The 19,124-nt window shown below is 47.6% G+C and overlaps 1 protein-coding gene across 2 annotated transcripts in view; it reads right to left on the reverse strand.

Moving 5' to 3' along the window:
* Positions 1 to 1,599: 1,599 nt before the first annotated feature.
* The window catches only part of IL20RB (interleukin 20 receptor subunit beta), a 31,573-nt gene continuing 14,048 nt past the window's right edge, over positions 1,600 to 19,124 (reverse strand). The window contains exons 3-7 of one of the 2 annotated variants that reach the window (XM_059065098.2): positions 17,664 to 17,854; positions 13,666 to 13,790; positions 11,472 to 11,622; positions 8,158 to 8,300; positions 1,600 to 2,519 (exon numbers count right to left, since the gene is read on the reverse strand). In XM_059065098.2, the coding sequence (XP_058921081.1) occupies positions 2,412 to 2,519; positions 8,158 to 8,300; positions 11,472 to 11,622; positions 13,666 to 13,790; positions 17,664 to 17,854 (718 nt within the window). In that variant the 3' untranslated portion in view covers positions 1,600 to 2,411. The remainder of the gene's footprint in view (positions 2,520 to 8,157; positions 8,301 to 11,471; positions 11,623 to 13,665; positions 13,791 to 17,663; positions 17,855 to 19,124) is intronic. The other variant, XM_059065100.2, reaches the window with a different exon arrangement.

The raw sequence follows: 19,124 nt of genomic DNA on the forward strand, positions 1-19,124 counted from the left end.
GTTGCCAAACCCTTTTGTTCTAGAGTCATGCTTTATCTCCCACACTGTGTGACTTATTTGACAGTTGTGGTTCTGCTGTTTCCATTTATTTTCATTCAGGAGTCTGCAACCTGCCCTTACCCCACCCTTCCATTTTCTGCTCCACCTGTCATTTTCCCATAGGACTTACAAACTCCCAGTATACTAGATAATTCACTTAATAATGATAATTGCTAGTATTATTTTATGATTTTGTTATGATTTCTCCTTTCCCCCCACATTCAAATGTAAGCCTCATGGAGCAGAGGTTTTGTTCCTTGGACTCTGGCAGCATCTGAAGGCAGGACTAAGAAAGTTGGGCTTGATTCTGGGGTCACGGTGTCAACTCAGTTGAGCAGCATGAAGGACTGTGGAGACGGTCAGTCTCCCTGCCATCCTGTTGTAGTTATTAATCACACCCATTTTCATTCATTAAAGTGTCCCAGCTTAGAGGGTCGGGTGATTGGAGGGGAGGAGGGGAGGCTGGGGAGTTAGAGCACAAGTACTCCAGGCCAGAGGGAATGGCCAGCTACAGGGGAGGCAGCCCCTCTACTTTCAGGAACTAGCTCAATGTCCGGTGCATGGCTGGGCTTCGATAAGTGATTCTGGGGACATGGGGCGACACTAGAATAACTGAGAGAAATTCCTATATACCTGTAAATGCCTGCAAGGTGGCTAAGCAGTGAGACTACCTGTGAGAGGGACGCAAGCAGAGGGAAGTCAGGGGTCATTTCTGGGTTCTGGGCCTAGACAGGTGACAGGGGAGAGGGAGGAGAGGGTTGGTGACGGGTGAACTAGTATCCTCTTTATTTCTGCAAACTAAAAACATGTTTCCAGTTTAGGCCAAAGGTAAAATGAACACATACTCTTCATACAAGAGTCAGACAACACAGAGGCATACCAAATGGTACAGAGGAGATGATCTTCAGTGGTCTCATCTTAAAGAGAGCCCAACCTCTGGCTCCTCGAAACCCCACCAGATGGAGAGAGGGCTGTGGGCCTCTATCTTGTAGGGGAAACACCTGGCTGAAGCAGTTAGACTGTCTCAACCTCTGGCCTGGCTGGAAGGGGCCCAGGAAGTGGGGGTGGAGACAAACCAGTTCAGAGGCTCCAGAAATGGGAGGGCTGGGGTCTACAAGGGAGGCACAGGCCTTGCCCAGCAATCGTTTCAGCCTTCAAGAAACTTCCCCCTCCATCCCTTCTCTGACCCTGACTCTTCCTCACCTGGTGGGGGAGAGGGTCAGGAAGACGCTTCAGTCGCGTGCCCCAGATGAACATGCTAGGAGAGTTAAGGACACCCGAGGAGATGTCTTAAGGAAAAGAGGTCCCCAAGGGATTTCCTGTATCACGAGGCCTCCAGGAAGACGCAGGAGCATCCTGGCCGGATGAGGCTTTGGCCAGCTGCTTCAGTCACGTTTCCCATGCAGCCAGACGCTGCCCCTCGCTGGTTCCCTGCCCCATCCCCTACCTGGGGCTACTCCCACATCTCCTGACCAAAGGTGGTCTTCAGGTGACCTGCACTCAAGGTTGATGATATAACTGGAACCCTAAAGACCACTTTTTTGGAAGAAACCACAATGATTACCCAAGGTGACACCTTTTTATTTTTCATTCAGTTCTCTAACAGCTCTACAGGAAAAAGGAACACGGCAAACATCACACTTATGATCGACATCCTTCTGCGGTCTCATCTCATCATGCACATGCATTTTAGCTGCTGTCCTCAGTGTGCACACACTATTTACCCTGTACAGCATTTCACGCGTCTGCAGCATCTGTGCACAGCCCATTTTCAGGGGGCTGTGGCCTCCCTCCGGGTCATGGTTTGGAGAGCTGCCTGAGCCACTCAGTCACCTCTGCGCAGGCATCTGGCTTGAAGTGAAATCAACCCCATTGCACACACCCTTCCTTTCCTCTTCAAGGTTCCTCTAGCAAAGCAGGATCTCCAAGCCAGCAGGTGTATAGAGCCTGGGGTTATTCTTGTTACACGTGTATCTACTGCTCTTCAGAAAAGCGGAACCAATCCCAATGCACAGGGTTGCCAATTTCCCTACAGCTCTGCAAGTGGTGGAGAGATGATATGGATATATATACATATGGTTTAATGGTTGGGTACTTAATCCCCTCATTGTATAGTTGAGAAAACTGAGAGGAGGCACTTTCCACAGGGTCAACCCCCTAGAGGACAGCAGAGAGATCCAGTGCTGGAGGTCGCATCCCCTGACCCCCTCTCGGTGCTCCGCCGGCCACACCACTCTACCTCTGACAGTTGCTTCTAACACAGACACAGCAGGCTCTTCTTCTCTTGTCCTTTGTCCTTGGAGGAAAGCCGAAGCACGGCCCTTCCCCTCGCCCTCCCGCGTCCTGCAGACCAGGTTTCTAGACTTCATCTGCTAGATCCAGGCCTTGAGGAACTCATCAGAAGACAGCCCGGCCGCCACACAGGCTTCTACCTCTTCCCTTCTGCAGCTGATTAGCTTCTGAGGTGAATTGGTTATTTTCTGAAAAACAATTTTCATTCATATTCATCAGGTGAATAGTCATAGTAATAGTAATCGTGGAGAATACCACCGAAAACCTCAACTGTCTGATTCATTAACTTTCCAGCAGCAGAAAAGCCCAAAGACAATTCTAACCCCTAGAGCAAGGGCTTCCCACCTTCACTGAGATCATCTCCCAGGTCACCGACCAGCAGATGTCTTGGGGTCCTGCCTCCTCGGCACTCCTCCCTCGGGCACCCTGCCCCACAGAAGTCCAGAATGTAGTTCTGGTCCAAAAAATCTAACCTTCTTCCACCAGAGAGCTCTGAAAACAGTGACCTGGTCTGAGGTGTTCCACGTACAGCACTAGCAGGGTGTCTGGTCCAGGGATGGTGCTCCATAAATAGGAGTCCCTTCCTACTCATACTTCACATTCCTGCTATCTTCTCCCAGCGACCCCAATACATCATCATAACTGGTTGTAAAAATGCAGGTATCAACCTTTCAGGCCGACTTTCCCCAGTGTCACCACTAGCCCACTCGCCTCCAACAAACTCACTTGGGTCTTGCACAGCTTCTCCCACAGCCCTTCCCATCATCACTTTTTTTTTTTTTCTTTTTCCTTTTTCTTTTTTGGCTGTGCCACAGGGCATGTGGTATCTTAGTTCCCCGACCAGGGATCAAACCCATGTCCCCTGTAGTGGAAGCGCAGAGTCTTAACCACTGGACCGCCAGGGAAGTCCCTCCCTGTCATCACTTTAAAGAGTGGCATGTGGGCACAGACAGGTGGGCACAATGGTTTCCTCCACCCCCATGCCCAGAGACATTAGCTTCATCTAGTCGGTTGCCCTTGATCTTGTTTGTAAAGAGATGGCTACAGGGCTCACTTCTGGTGTCCACAGGCAAATAATGGGAAAGCAAGGTTCACTGAATGGGATGTCAGTGTGGAGCCCACCACCAATTCCCTGATGCTGGTCTGGTCAGATTCTCAGGACGCTGGCTACCTACATCTGCAGTGCTTATACCTGATTGCTTTTTAAACTCTAGAGGAGTGCCGTGTAATGGAAATGTAATGTGAGCTACATATGCCATTAAAAATTCTCCAGTAGCACATTTTATAAAGTAAAAAGAAATAGGTAAAGTTAATTTTAATAATATATTTTATTTTTAAAATAAATATTATTTCAACATGTAATCAACATAAAAATATTAATAAACTATTTTACACTCTTCTTGTACTGTCTTCAAAATCTGTCATGTATTTCATAGTTACAGCACATCTCAATTTGGACTAGTCACATTTCAAGTGCTTAATCATCTCATATGGCTAGAGGCTACCATACTGGATGGTGTCATTCTAGAACATTAAAGTGAAACAGCATAATCTCAGAATTTCAGAAGGTACAAAACTGTTGTCCTATAGTTTAGAACAAACTTTCAAGCAAGGTTCAGCTGATTTTTTTTTAAGTTGAATTTGTTCTTAACATTTGAAAATCAGGAGATTTATTATAAAGTCTGGATTTCTGGTTTCTCATTTCAAATTTAGGAAGCACTGGCTCACATCCCCTCTTGGCAGCAATCGGCATGAACTGAGAAGAAGCTGCGTTCTTTAGCTGGGCCATGTTTGCCATGGTCCTCATATCTATCTCTCCCTATTAAATCACATTTATTGCACTGTACACTTTTCTTTTTTAATCTGTCTGGGCCCCAGAGGCATCTGGGCTCACAAACTCCACTTTCTAGGAAGCACACAAAGTCAGACTTGGGATGGTCCATTGGAGCACATCTCAATTTAGAGATGACTAACTTGAGGCCATCTTGATGTTTGCTACCCACATTACAGTGGAATGTGACAGCAAGAAGAGAAAGAATAAAGTGAGTCACAGAAAGGAAACAAAGAACCTTTAGCATCAAAGCCTCCATCCCCATGAAGCAATTATGGATAAAAGACAAGGAAAATACATTATATTTTAAAATAGGGAACACACACCGAGCAGTCTTAATATAATTTTCCTTGCATACATATTTTTGCCGTAGACTGTTACTTAGTGATAAAAACTTGAATGGAAAGACATTCTTAATGGAATATTTCAGAGTGCCACCATCACCAATTGTAAAATTATAGATGAAGACATGAAATGTTTAATCCAAACAGACAAATTAAACATTTACAAACTCAATAGGACTTTTTGAAGCCTTGTCGAGAATTTCCACTTGGTAATTTTCCATGGTTTAATTGGAAAGATGCATGGACTTTGCAAGGTTGGCTGGAAGTTGCCTTTTAATAGTTTGGAGGATTATCTATGACCAGTGCAAATGCTGAAGTGCAGCTAGGCTGTACTAAAGTAAAGGCTGAGAGGGGGTAGATGGTGGTGGTGATGTGCAGCTCCAGAACTTATTCGGGGTTTGATGGACACTAGCTATCTATTTCTCACACAGCACTGTGGGAAATGCATACACTCAGAGAAACTGTCCATGTTAAAATCTGGGGAGAAACAGAATAGGAATTAAAAGCCTTATGGAAAAGAATGCATGTAGGAACAGACACTAGAACAAAGTAGGAAGGATGGTAAGGGGAACAGAGAAGCAAAAAGTGGCCAAGGGTCGTGGCATTTATCTTCCATGGACAAAAGTGGTCACTCTCTCATAGAATCTCCTTGTCTCAGGACTTCCCTGGTGGTCCAGTGGGTAAGACTCTGTACTCCCAATGCAGGGGGACCAGGTTTGATCCCTGATCAGGGAACTAGATCCTGCATGCATGCCGCAGCTAAGAGTCCCATGCCACAACTAAGAAGCCCACATTCTGCAACGAAGATCCTGCATACCACAACTAAGACCCAGTGCAGCCTAAAAAAGTGAATAAATAAATAAATAAATAAATAATTTTTTAAAAAATAATTATTTTTTTAAATTAAATTATTTTTTTAAATTAAAAATAATTATTTTTTTAAAAATAATTCTTTTTTAAAAAGAATTCTTTTTTAAAAAAAGAACTTAGTAGGGAATCCAGATAATACTTTAAAAAAAAAAGAATTTCCTTGTCTCTGGTCTCATCTCAGTTGCTTGGTTTTCTCCAAAAGCTATTTTTAGGGTATGGCTCATAATGCATTAGGATTCCTAGGAGGTCTTGCCACTGAGGGCTTTCCTTGTGCACCCGAAATTCTATAGGGAACGGACCCTTTACATTGTTCTTTCCCTGGCCCTTTACTCTGTGGCTCCCTAACAACACACTGGGTCCTGGGAGGGAACTATGCTAGGTCACTGAACATAGGACCAGAAGAGGGAAATTGAAGGAGCGTATTAGGAATGGCGTGAGTAGTGGGTAAGCATGGGAACAGAGTTGAGAGGAAAGCCATAAAGGGTGACTTCTCAGTGGAGTCCAGCCGAGGAGGCTGAGCTTTTCACGTGTGTGGAAAAGAAGAGCTAATGACCTGCTGAGCCAGGAATGCTCCCCTCCCATCATCATTGTATTGGGTTCATTCAGGGGTTCTTCCTTTACTGCAGGGTTCCACTTCTACTAACGGGCAGAGGAGCCCCAATCAGACCAATCCTCCTGCAGATAGCAACTTCAAAAACGGATCAAAAAAAAAAAGGATCAAAATATGAAACCAACTTCCTTAAGTCACAGAAGAGCAACCAAAAGTTGACACTTGGAAGAAGGGAATGTCTCTGGGTGAATTTCCCATTTTTTTACAGTTCCCTGAGGAACTGAGGGCAGGTCTCTCTTGGTGCCATGAACAGAAGAACCAGAAAACAGATATGGGTGCAAACAGAAAAGTTAGGAAGTGAGAGGACTAGAGTTAAGTGTTAATGGATTAAACATTCCAATTAAATGGCAGAGATTGTTGGAACAGATTCACTTAAAAAACAAAACAAAACAAAAAACGTCTGTGCTGCTTCAAGAGACACCATTTAAATTTGAGAACACGCATAAGTTTAAAATTAAAATATGGAGGATGATACACCCTACAAACAGTAAACAAAAAAGGGCTATATTGATATCAGGATAAGAATACTGCCAGAAATAAAGAGGGACATTTCATGATGATAAAAGACTCAATTATTCAGGAAGGTGCATACATAAATATGTATGCACCTAAAACAGAGTTCAAAACACATGAAGGAAAAATTGACATGAAAGGAGAAACAGACACATCTACACTCATAGTTAGAGATTTTGTTGTCTCTCTCTCAATAACTAATAGAACTATACCAACAAAATCAGTGAGGACAAAGATGATCTGAACAGTATTAAACATTTCGGTCCAATTGATATTTATAAAACACCATGCAAGAACAGCAGAATACACATCCTTTTGTGCTTCAGGGAACTCTGAGCCCCTCAAGTTCTTGCTAAAGGGGATGCAGGCCAGCTCTGTCCCCTGTGTTTGATACATCCCACTGACGTTATGTTTAGCAGTAAACCCTTTAGTCACCCAGAGTGGCTGGAGGGGGAACCAATGTAAAGAACACTGGTTGGTAAGCATTATGAAAAGGGGCGAATGAGTAATTTGTAAATCGGTAAAGCCTTAGAACGGTGCCTGGTGCTTAATTCTGGACCAGTGTCCCCTGGAGTCATGACTCCCTAAACTCCTGGAAAGAAAGAGAGCTGACACTAGGATCATATGGTGGGGCGTGCGGGGTGTCCTGAGGACTGGACTGCAGGGAGGGTTAGTCCTACTGTGAAGGGGGAGCATGGCCTGTGCTCTCAGGGCCCTCTGATGTCACAAGAGGGACTCATTCCACGGTGACTCCTGGCTGATAAGGAACTACAGGAATGTATAGCTTGCAGGCAGTTCTGGCTCTAGTTGCTTCTGAGAAGCTGACCGCTAACCCCATCCTCCCAGGACAGAAGGGTGAGCTATCCCTGAGGGGACAGGGATGGGTTTGCTTTTGTTTGTTATTATTTTGTTGTGTTCTGTTGCACTGCTCGGTAGGTTGAGGTCTGGGGCGGAGGTGGGGGCTAGGGTGCCCAGGAAGCAGACAGATGCAACATGTGGGGAGCTCTGGAGGCCTGCTTTTGCTTTTCCCCGACCCTGGCACAGCACACAGGGCCTGTCCCCACTGGAGACACTCAGATCTATGGCCCAGTGACCTCAGGAGTAAGATAAGAACCCTGGCTTGTGAGGAGTTGGGATCCCTCACCTTGGGTAGTCACAGGTCCAGGTGACTGCCCTGCCCCCAGCCAAAGGCAAAGCAGACTTCACGCGCCCTGCTTTCACACACATGCGCTTCACCCTGAGGACCCATGAGGCTCTTGGCATATGAACTGACTATGTTGTGCCGGAACATATTTCTGGATGCAGCTGCTGTTACAATGATGGGAGGGAGGTAAGAAGGCTTGGCAGGCCAGTCCTCAGGGTAAGACTATGCATGACACCTGGAATGCAGCGCCTCCTGGGCTGGGCTATACACCTGCTGCCTTGGCAGTGCCAGGACCTGGGGGCAAGGAGCAGAGGCCTGATGGGAGCCTGGGGAAGGCCACCACCCCCTGGTGAAGGGAGGTCTCGCAGCCCTCTGACTAGTAGGGAAGTCCTATAAGTACTCTTCTCCCCTCTTTGTGCAAATGCTTGTAAACCCACGAAATGTGTGTCCCTGCCCCACTACGGCCCAGACTACATCGGGTCAGCGTCGTGCTGAAAGGAAAAAGAACAGTTACCAGGGTGTCGGGGAGCATCACCACGGGGCAACAGGAGTTCTGGAGCAGCCGGCCCGTTTTCCAGATGGACAGCGGCACAGCCACAAGGGTCAGCATGAAGCCCACAAATGAGAACAGAGCCAGTGCCAGCGGCAGGGTCTCTCCTGGAAACGGAAAGACAGGAATCAGTTTAGGAGACAGTCCTGGGCCTCCCTCACTTTCCTGGATCTGGCTCTGCACACTGGCCAAGAGAGCAGATGCCAACACCCTGACGTCTGACGTGTGCCCTAGTGACCAAAATGACCACCATTAAAACCATTTTTCTAGAATCCAGACTGGTTTCCAGAAAGCCAGGAAGATTACGATCTTTCTCTGGGGAAGGGAAAGGGAGGAGCATCATCTGTTAAGCCACTCGCTGTGTTTGCACGTACCTCTGAGCCACTGCCAGGAAGAAGGCAGAGGGCCAGGCCCCGGGCAGGACGAGGGGGAAGCACCGAAAGAGAACAGCCCAGAAGGGAGCTGGGCAGTAACTGAAAACAAAGTGTATTTCACAATTTACTCTTGGCATTCATTCGTATGATGGAGGAAAATGCTGAATTCAGAACATAGTCACATAATAACTCATGTATCAAGCCCCTGCAAGGGTTAAGTGACTTACCACAGGTCACACAGGTAGGGCTGGCTCCAAATTCTACTAAGTGATGTATCAGAAAGTGCCAAGTCTGAACGTCTGGAGATGCGGAAGGGGGGACAGGTTACTTTCCCATCTCTCTGTCCTATTCGTTTAGCCCCTCTGGGCTGGACTGCTCACCCAGGATGTGAAGGGTGCCACAGCCGACACAGCTGCAGAGAATCTGGTGGGCTCTTCCCCACAGTTTGTATCAATGATTTTGGAAAATATGGTGGCAGTACACATCAAGAGATACACAGACATTCATACTCTTTCATCCACTCCTGTGAGTGGATTCCAAAGAATAATTCCAAGGAAGGAAACATATGCAGAAAGCAGTTCACAGCAACATCTTTATTAGAGCAACAGCCTCGCATAACCAGCCCCCCTCTCTGCCCAAAGCAGCACCCCTGCACCTTCCGCCACCCCAGCACGCTCTGGTGTGCTTTCTCATAGCACGTACAACCAAGGGAAATCATCTCATTTGTTTACTGCCTTGTAGCCTGTCTCCCCAACTAGAAGGTAAGCTCGGTGAGGGCAGGGACTTCCCTGCTGTATCCCAGTGACGGGGCCAGCAGGTGGCACCTAGTCAGTGCTCAATAATTATTCACTGAAGGAATGAATGAATCAGTGAGTGAACATCATCGTCAAAAGCAGAAGGCAGTGATCTAAATACCCCAAATGGAGGATGATTTAATACATCATGGGATATCATCATGGCAGGTCAGGAGTTCAGCTATTAAAATGAGAATTAGGATATATACAAACTTGTTCGCTGCATCATGGGTTGTAGTGGCAAAAGACTGGAAAGCACAGAATACACCTATTTATGGGGGATGGTTACATATACTTTGGCACACCCATATATTGGCTTGTTATGCATGTTCTTTAACAATGAGGTAGATCCATATGTACTGACATGAACAGGTGTTCACAATAGCAATACCCAGTGAAGGTGAGCAAGGTACAAAGCAGTAAGCACAGTACAGTCCCGGTTATGCCTCTGTGTACTGGCATCACAAGATGACTGGAGGATGAAATGCCAGACTTGCCAAAGGAAACCTCCTGAGTGGTGTGGGGAGAATGGAGAACATGTACTTCTTACTTTATGTACTTCTGTGTTGTTCAAATTTTTTAACAAGCTTGACTTACATGGTTTTAAAAAGTAGTATAAAATGAGGGTCTGGGGGAGGGATAAATTAGGAGTTTGGGAGTAACATATACACACTACTATATATAAAACAGATAACCAACAAGGACCTGCTGTATAGCACAGGGAACTATATCCAGTATCTTGTAATAACCTATAATGGAAAAGAATCTGAAAAAGAATAGATTTATATACATATATATATATGTATAACTGAATCACTTTGCTGAACACCTGAAACTAACACAACATTGTAAAGCAACTATACTTCAATTAAAAAATAAATAAAGACCCCAAAAAAGTAGTATAAAATGGTAATCAGAAAATCTACATGGAAAATGTTATGGATGTGATATTTGTGAAAAAGCAGACTCAAAGTGTATATATAATTCAATGACAACATCTGTCTACACAAAGCCTAACAGCCCTTTAGAGGGCAATTTGGAAACAGCAGTCAAAATTCAAGTGTGTATGCCTTTGACCCAGCAACTCTACTTCCAGGAATTTATCCTTCAAATATACCAGCAAATGATCTATGCCCAAGGTAATTAATGGAAGCATTGCCTGTAATAGCAAAATATTGGGAGAAAAAACTAAATACCCATCAATAGGGAGCTCATTGAATTAGTTATATATACATACAGTGGAATACTATGTAGCTACAAAGAAGGATGAAAAAGTTCTTTTTAGATATGGAAAAATCTACAAGATATGTAAAGTGAAAAAGACAAGATCCGGAACAGTGCATGGAGTGTGCTAACATTTGTGCTAAAAGGAAGGGAAATATATAAAAGTATATTCCCATTTACTTGTAAATGTATTGAGAAGTCTTTAGAAGGATATACAAAAAGCTAATACCTCTGGGGGAAGGGTGGGAATTACATGGATGAGGAAGAGGAGGAGGAAGGCGGTTCCACATGTACCTTCTCATATTTTTTGAACTATATAAATGTACCAAATATTCAAAATGATAATTTTTTAAAAACTAAAAAGTTATACACAAATGTCACTCGTGGTGTTTGTGTGGCAGAATCATGGGATATGGGGTTTTGTTTTATTTCTTTTCACTGCAGGCTTTTAAACCATAAAAAATTCAAGGGAAAAAATTAAGTCAAACAAGAGGATTATCCAGACTTTCCATTAGGCCCCTCCCAGCTGAGAGCGGCCATGCTACACGGTGGGCTACGTCCACAAGAGGTCCGACGCTCAGTCCCCGGCTGCCTCATCTGCACCCCCCTTTGATACACAGGCAGTTGCCACTGGGTCAACCAGCCTTGCAACGTCTGGCCTCAGGCCTCGGGATCTTTCAGGGAAAAGTGTTCTAGTCAGCTGCCCAGTGACCCCTGCCCATCCCCAGGGTGGACTCTCCTTGGGGGGGATTAGAACGCAGAACAATTTCACCACAGGATCTACCCATCCTGGGCGAGCAGGTCAGGGAAACCGAGGGGATACTCAGAACCAGAGGAAGCAGCAAGCAACGAGCATCCCCCAGGAGGGGCAGACAGGCGGCCTTACCTTGCACCTTGACACATTCTGTCTGGCTGAAGGCACTGTGCCTCCTGATGGCCTTCACGAACGTCCGGACCTTCACGCAGTGCGCAGCCCCTGGCTCCATGGTTTCCAGGTGCACCGGAATGCCCCCGCGCCTCACCATCTTGACGTGTTCCTTTAGGAAAACAGAAAACAGTTACACTCTGGGGGGAGCAGGATGCAAAAGAGGGAGAAGGAGGGAAGGGAAGCTGTAAATATTTCCTTTCCAGGATGCATACAGAATGCTCCTCTCATTCATTCATTTATTCATTCATTCATTCTTAAATATTTATTTATTTAGCACCTACTGTGTGCCAGGCACTGGGGTAAGCACTGAACAAAACAGGGACACAGCATTGAACAAAACAAAGTTCCTGCTCTCGTGGAGCTTATGTGGCGTAAGACAGACCACATATAATACACATCAGGTGGGGATGAGGGTTATGAAGAAAAATGAAGCAGGGCAAAGAGGTAGAGAGTGATGAGGAGGCACCAGAATAGTGATTCGGGAAGAGCTCTCTGATAGGGTAATATCTGGACAGAGACCTGAAGGTCAGAAATCTGACTGGGAGCTTGGCCTGGCCACTGCTGCCAGGGGGATCAGTGCACAGCAACACTGGAGCCTGTGGGCAGTGCCTCCTCACACTTGCATCCGTGCACTGTCTGTCCATCCATCTGCACGCCCCTCCACCCCCACTCACCCCCTGAGGGCTGTGCTCCGCATCTGAACCTGTGGAGACTTGTCTGGGCCCAGGTGGCTCAGGGCACGTGCTCCTCTCCCAGCACCGGCTCTGCACCTCCCGAAGAATCCTAGGGATCTGCGTGCTCCTGGCCAGCCCAGGCCCTGATCAGTCCCCCACACGACTCCCTCCACCTGGCAATGCCACCTCCTGCCACTGGGCCCTGACCCAGCAGGAATAAATGCTGGAAACCATGGCTGTTGCCTGTTCCACCTACACATACCACCTTTCGGGGGAAGCTACCCAGCCCACGGTCCCCGTTGAGTGGGTGGTAGGGCACATGACCTGTCGTCCCTCAGACACTGGCATTAGGTCAGGGGTACGTACCCTTGGCCTGAAAAGGGTCTATCAGAGGCCAGCCAGCAACCGGTGACCCCTAAGCTTGGCCTGATAAGACAAGAAGTACCAGTCAGATTTCCTCTGCTAGGAACTGATCTTGGGGAACTGATATCTGCAGCTAGAAGCAGAGACCAAGGGGAGAGGACATGGCAAGGAGGAGTCAGGCCTGGTAAGGCACAGCCATAGGCATCTGCAAGAGGGAGTGGTGAGGGATCAGGGCCTGCGAGCAAGCTGGGGAGAGGGCTACAGAAAGAGCATAATAGAGAGGACCCACTGGAGGGGATCACAGATGGGGGCCCCAGGGCAAGTGAGACTGTGCTGCAGCCTGGCTCTGGGCCTGCTCTGATCATGGAGTCTGTGAGAGCCCCTTATAGCACCATATTAATCCCTGTGACAGAGCCTGTTTTTCCTTGTGCTGACTCGAGTGGGCCTTGTCACCATTTCAGCTTGGACAAGGTCTCCACAGGTCTGCCCAAGCTCCATTCTTTCTGCTGCTGTGGCTGCAGGATGCTTGGCCACGCCCTCTGGGAGAGCTGACCTCCCACTCAGCCTAGCCCGCAGCACCCATCCCACAGGGTAGGGCAGCGCCCCATCTAGGCATTCCGGGTGGCCCATCGGCTCAGAATTAGGGTTATCAGCCAGCTCCTGACTCTCTGCCCCGACTTCTGCACCCTGCCCAGATACACACCCTCGAGAGCCTTGTGCCAGCCTCATATGCTTTTGAAATCATCCAGTTGATCTGGAACACCCTGGTCTGCCGCCTGTAAACAGCAGGGAGAATGGCTAAGAAGACATGCTGATGAGGGAGAAGAAATGCATTGAAAAGGTATCATGGATCCAACTATAGCAGAGTTTAGGGCAAAGAGGCAGCCCTCATCAGCCACGGTCTGGGTTGGACCAAGGCAGTCCTTTGAGGAAGAGGCTGCCGGGATTGTCAACCTACGCCCATCTTTCCTTTCCCACACTTCACCTAGGCCCACTCATCCTCAGGCCACCCCAGACAGCAAGCACTGCAGGGGCTGGCTTTCCTCATCCAGTTCTCGGAGGTCTGTGACTGCTTCTCCAAAGTCTAACTCAAAGGCCAAGGGTGGAAGTCTCACCTTGGCACCAGGCTCTCTCTTCCAGTAGGCCACAAAGAACTCAAACTGTGGCCCCAGGTCTTCCAGCTTAATAATCAGGTGGAAGCCATCCTTGGTGATCTCCATCCCAGGTGGGGTAAGGACGGCTGTTGGCAAGACAAGGAGAGAATCAAAGCCAGCCCCAGACAGGACTGAGTTTTGTCCAGGGAGACCATGACCAAGCCATCAGTAGAAACATGTCAGGCTCATGGGAGGGGAGGGGTTTGGATATGGCTTCGCAGTGTGCAGAGGCGTGTACACTGATCCTCTCCTGTACTCAGCAGGTGCTCAGTAGACACTTTTTGAATGATGAGCGAATGAAGAAAAACAATCGACAACAACTTATTACAATTCGCATAGATCAGTTATATATACCGGCTGCTGCTAACTCTCAAACATCAGCAAATCAGCAGCCTGTGGATGGGTTGGCCTCTCTATTCTCAGTCCAAGGATTCTTCAATCTCATATCCTTAATGGGAGATGCTGGAAAATCAGAGGGTTTTACAAATTCCAATAATCAGCTCTAGAAATTTACAGCATAAGCACAAGCACCATCTTTCATATTACTGGACCCCAAACAGAGAAGGCAGCAGCCCCCATGGATACTTTCCTATCAGGAGACCAAGAACAGAAGGGCCCACACAGGCAGTCTTTAGTCCCTGGTTACTGATGATGGATCCAGACTTGTCTCTCAGATCCAGATGCTGCAGGACCAGAGGGGTCACCGCAATTGCTGGCCTTGGCTTGGCAAGTTTAGCAGAGTGTGTTCTGGGCTACATCCTCCTGCACTGGGGTCAGTGGACACTCAAAAGAAAGGCAGTTCCTGCAGGGAGTTTTCAGAGAACAAAGTATTTCCTGGCATTTGAAGAGCTGCCTGGAAAAGGAACATGAGGACTTGGAAAGTCAGGGACCAACTGTACAAAACATACCCAGTTCAGAGGCTTCATATGAGCACAAAGCACCACTAGAACCGCGCCTGAAACACCTCCAGTAGGGAAAGAGATGTTTGACTCCTCCAGTTTTAAGTCAAACATGATTAGATTTGGACCCCCTGATCTCCATCTATGTTGAGAAAAGAATTAGACAAAATGACCTAATGTCATTTCAGTTCAGAGAATTTTTTGACAAAGTTGGGACAGGAACTTCTGTCCTATGTTTTCTACAAACTTATCTCATTTAATCCATTCAGCAAGCTTAAGAAGGTAAATACTGTTCCTATCGTACAGATAATGTAACAGCCTCAGAGAGGTTGAGTGACTTTCCCCAGAATCACACAATTAATGGCCAGAATTTGAGTCCATGTCTTTCCACGTCTCTAGACTCTGCCGTGGGGTGTTTTTTAACTCCCAATGAACAGGATGCACATAGATCATTTAAATCAGACTCTAGGCTTGGGCCCTGGAGATAAGTGTTTCTAAAGCTCCCCTGTGACATGAATTCATATAATTGAGGTTAAGAACCTCTGCTCTCAACAGGCTTCCCTTTAAGAGTAGGAGATCCTTTTCAAGATAGCCTGAAAATAAGATTTTTCACATGTCTGGGGAGAAGTCAGCATGGCCTTTTTCAAAGGGCAAAGAACAGACGTAATGCCCTTGAGAGTCTCGATTCCATCCCACCTCTGCAGCTAACTTCACCTGCACAGGGACCACACAGGAGCAGCTTCTGGGGCAGATACAGAGACTCCCTTCCTCAGCTCCTCCTGCAGTGGCCCTTTTCCTGTTTATATTGGCCTTCTCAAGCACAAGCTGCTACTGCACACACCCGCCCTCATAGCAATCTCCGAATGCCCCATGCCTTCCTTTCCAACAGCTGCCAGCCCCCAGCAATGACCTTGGCTGGAGCCCGTGCTTCCAGGAGCAAAAGGGAGGTGGTGCTGGGTGCTGCCCAAGCACGGCAGGCAGAGGCAAAGCTGCACCACCCTCCGGCGCCCCTCAGGCTTCCCCAGGGCCTGCAATGGGATCCCACTGACTCCACCGTATCCTCCCAGTGCCTAGAGAAAGAGACTGGGAAGAGGAGCCCACATTTGGCACCAAAATTCCTATTGGTGTCCGTTCCAATGGTCCCACTACTGCCCCAGCTCTTCCCTCCTTCCTCTGCTCTCTGGATCTCAACTCTGGGCATCCCTAGGGTAATTAATATTAATATTAATATTAATATTAATATTTACTAATAGCTATGATAAGACAGCACCGCCCTGAGCCTTTGCACTTTTCGTCTTGTCCACAGCTACCCAGTGAGGCAAACTGTTGCCCTTCTTACAGACGGGGACTCAAGGGGCTGAGCTGGGATTTCAACCCCACCTGCCTGACTCTAGAGGGCCAACTCCCCCTTCCAATTCACCTTCCTCAGCCCTTTCTAGCGTGGGTTCCCTCACCTTCTAACCGTCCTAATTTCTACCCAATCTCATATACTCCTCAGTAACCTTTGACTCATTCCATTACTGTAGATGCTGTCCCAAACCTTCCTTTGTCCTCACTCCCAGCAGAGGGTCACCTGCCACACCAAGAAAACAGGTCACCGAAGGCCTTTCCCTTGCCTTTCCTGCATGTCCCAACAGGTCACGTTATCATCCACACCTGCCCTACCCTTTCCCGCCTCCATTCAACCCTCCAGCTGGCAGCCTGTCCGCCATCACCACGGCTCCATGAAGCCACTTTCTCAAGGACCCATTTAGGGGCCTCCTTCAGGCCCAGCAGCAGCTCATCTGCTCTCCCCTCCACGACCCTCTCCCCACCTAGCACCTACTAGTGCCTTTCCCTCCATTCTCTTTTTAAACCTAAGCTTTCCCAGGAGCCTATCCTGGGTTCTCTTTGTCCTCATGTCTTGTCCCTGGACATCTCACCTGCTCTCAAGCCACTAGCTATTAATTTTGTGTTGTGTGTCTGACCTTGACCTGTCTGAGACCCAGGGCCTGATTTCCAACTGCCAATCAGACATCTGTGGCATGACATCCTATAGGAATCTCAATCTCAAAGAGCCCAAAGCCAGCAGCAACTCTCACTCCTCAGACCCGTTGCTCCTCCTGGGTTCTCTTCCTTGGGTGACACTCCCACTAACCCCATCTGGAAGACGGACGCCATCATTATCTCCCCCTACTCTGTCTCCCAGTAACTGGCCCCCAAGCATTGCCCTTTCTAACTGAGCAATGTCTCTAGAATTTGTCCTCTTCTTCCCATCCCTTCCCCACTTCTGGGATCAGGACCCACCTTGGCTCAGCTGGAGTGTTACAACCCCGTCCTCACTGTTCACCTGCCCTGAAGGCTTGTCCTACTCCAGTTCACTTTTCACACCACAGCCAGACTGATTGTTCTGTAAGACAGACCTGCCCTGGACCCTCTCTTCTTCTGTGACCCTCCTCTACCGATTTGATCCAGATTTATGTCAAAGCCCTTCACCATGTGACCAGCTGCTTCCTCAGCCCCAGCATCCAGACCCCGCTCCTGCTGTTCCCCTCACACACCCTTCTACACACTGGTCATTATTTGCACTCTTCCATATTTGGCCACCAACCTGGATTCCTCCCTTACTTCTTTCTCAATTATTTGCCAGGTTCTATTGCTATAGAAAAGTTACTTATTTCCAAAGGACTGTTTCTAATCATGTATAGACCCGATTGCACAAAGAAGATGTTCACACAGCAACAAAGATGGGGTTAGTGGAGCCCCAGATGGGAGGCAGTGTAAGATTTATGAGGCACTACTAGGGTAGGGAGAGGCCGTCCTAGGCCCATCTCCCCACTTCCAGAGCAGTTTTCCTTCCAGAGACAGGACTGACTTCCAAAGTCTCTTTCAAAACGAGAGGGAGGGCCTGTGGGAAGCAGCTGGCTTTTTAAAGTGGACCAGTTAGGGTTATTAATGTTCACAGTACTCTGGCTTTGCAAGACTAATTTGATGCTGAAAAGAATCCTGACAGTCTCAGTGAGCATGGTTCCTGAAGGGGAGGCTGCTGGGGGCGGGGGAGTGAGGAGAGAAGAGCCTTACTTGAGTTTCGATTAAAGGGGTGCTTCAGGGTGCTCCAGGCTGAGGTCAGTGAGCCCAGGGTGGCCCTGACCCGGAGGCTGTACGGTACAGTGGCAGTGATGTCATCAGTGATGTCACACTCGGGTCCTTGGGTGGACGAGCACCAGCTGCTGGGGATCCAGATGTGGCTCATGTACAGGCTCTCGTACTCTCTGGCCAAAGAGAGGAGGGGACAGCGTCACACCAGCCCCTTCTACCCAGGCTCAATGATGGTTTCAAGTAACTGTCGCATCCACTGACTTTTTATGGGTCAGGAAAACAAGCATTTGCTCCATACTCCAGTTTCTCCCCTCTCCTCCCTCACCGACCATCCTTTCTTCCTTACTCCTTCTCACCAGACAAGGGAGACCCAAGCATAAACCCCACTCTGTCCCAGTCTCTCCATCTGCATGCTCACCACCCCAGTCTCAGCCACTGTCATCCCTTGCCTTGCTGTGTGTCTCCTGACTGATTTTCCTGCTTCCTTTCTTGCCAGTCTTCAAACCATTCATCACTCAGCAGAGCATAACATTTGTCTCCTTAGTGGCTTCCAAAGAGTCTAGAATGGAATCCAAACTCTCTCCCATGGCCTACAAGACTCTCTGGCCTTCTCACTACACCCCTAAACGTGATGCTCCCTCCACACAGGACTCCTCGCCCTCCCTCCGACAGGCTGTCACGTTCGCTGTGTCTCAAATGCTCTGCCCCTGCATTCCCATTGGCTGCCTGCTCCTGTCCTTCAGATATTGGCTTAAATATCACATCCTCAGACAGACCTTCCCCAACCAGCTGATAAAAAGCTGCCACAGGATCAACTTTCTATTGCATCTGCCTTTTAGCTTCCTCCTAGAGCTGATTTCTATCTGAACTTACCTACAGCAATGCTGCCTGATAGAACTTTTTCCTTGTTGGTGGAAATGTTCTGTATCCATGTTGTTCTATATGGTAGCTACTAGCCACATGTGGCTATTAAGAACTTGAAATGTGGCTCGTATGACTGGGAAACAGACATTTTAATTTAATTTAATTTAACTTTGATTAATTTAAATTTAAAAATCTGTCTGTGTCTAGTGGCTACCACACTGGACAGTGCAGACCTCGTGTACTTATTTCTTTACCTTTTTACTGTCTCCTCCTCTAAATGTAAGCCCCCTCTCTGTCCAGAAGCTTTGTCAACTGTACCAGTGAGCCTAAGAGAATGTCTGCACATGTAGTTGTTCAGTTTGTATAAATTGTTAATGAAATGTATTGAGCACCTTCTGTGTCCCTGTCACTCCTTGACAGCTCCGAGGGCCTGGACACCTGGAGAAGGGCAGCTGACCTATAGGATCACAATTTGTTTTGGCTTCTAGGGGCAAGCACACAGTCAGGAAAACTGAGGTCTCCCCCACCCCCAAAGGGTCTGAGTCCCCAGTGATTTCTCCATCTCAAGTCAGAGGCAAA

Source organism: Kogia breviceps, chromosome 5 (genome assembly GCF_026419965.1).
Source record: "Kogia breviceps isolate mKogBre1 chromosome 5, mKogBre1 haplotype 1, whole genome shotgun sequence".
In the NCBI taxonomy this organism is placed as follows: domain Eukaryota; kingdom Metazoa; phylum Chordata; class Mammalia; order Artiodactyla; family Physeteridae; genus Kogia; species Kogia breviceps.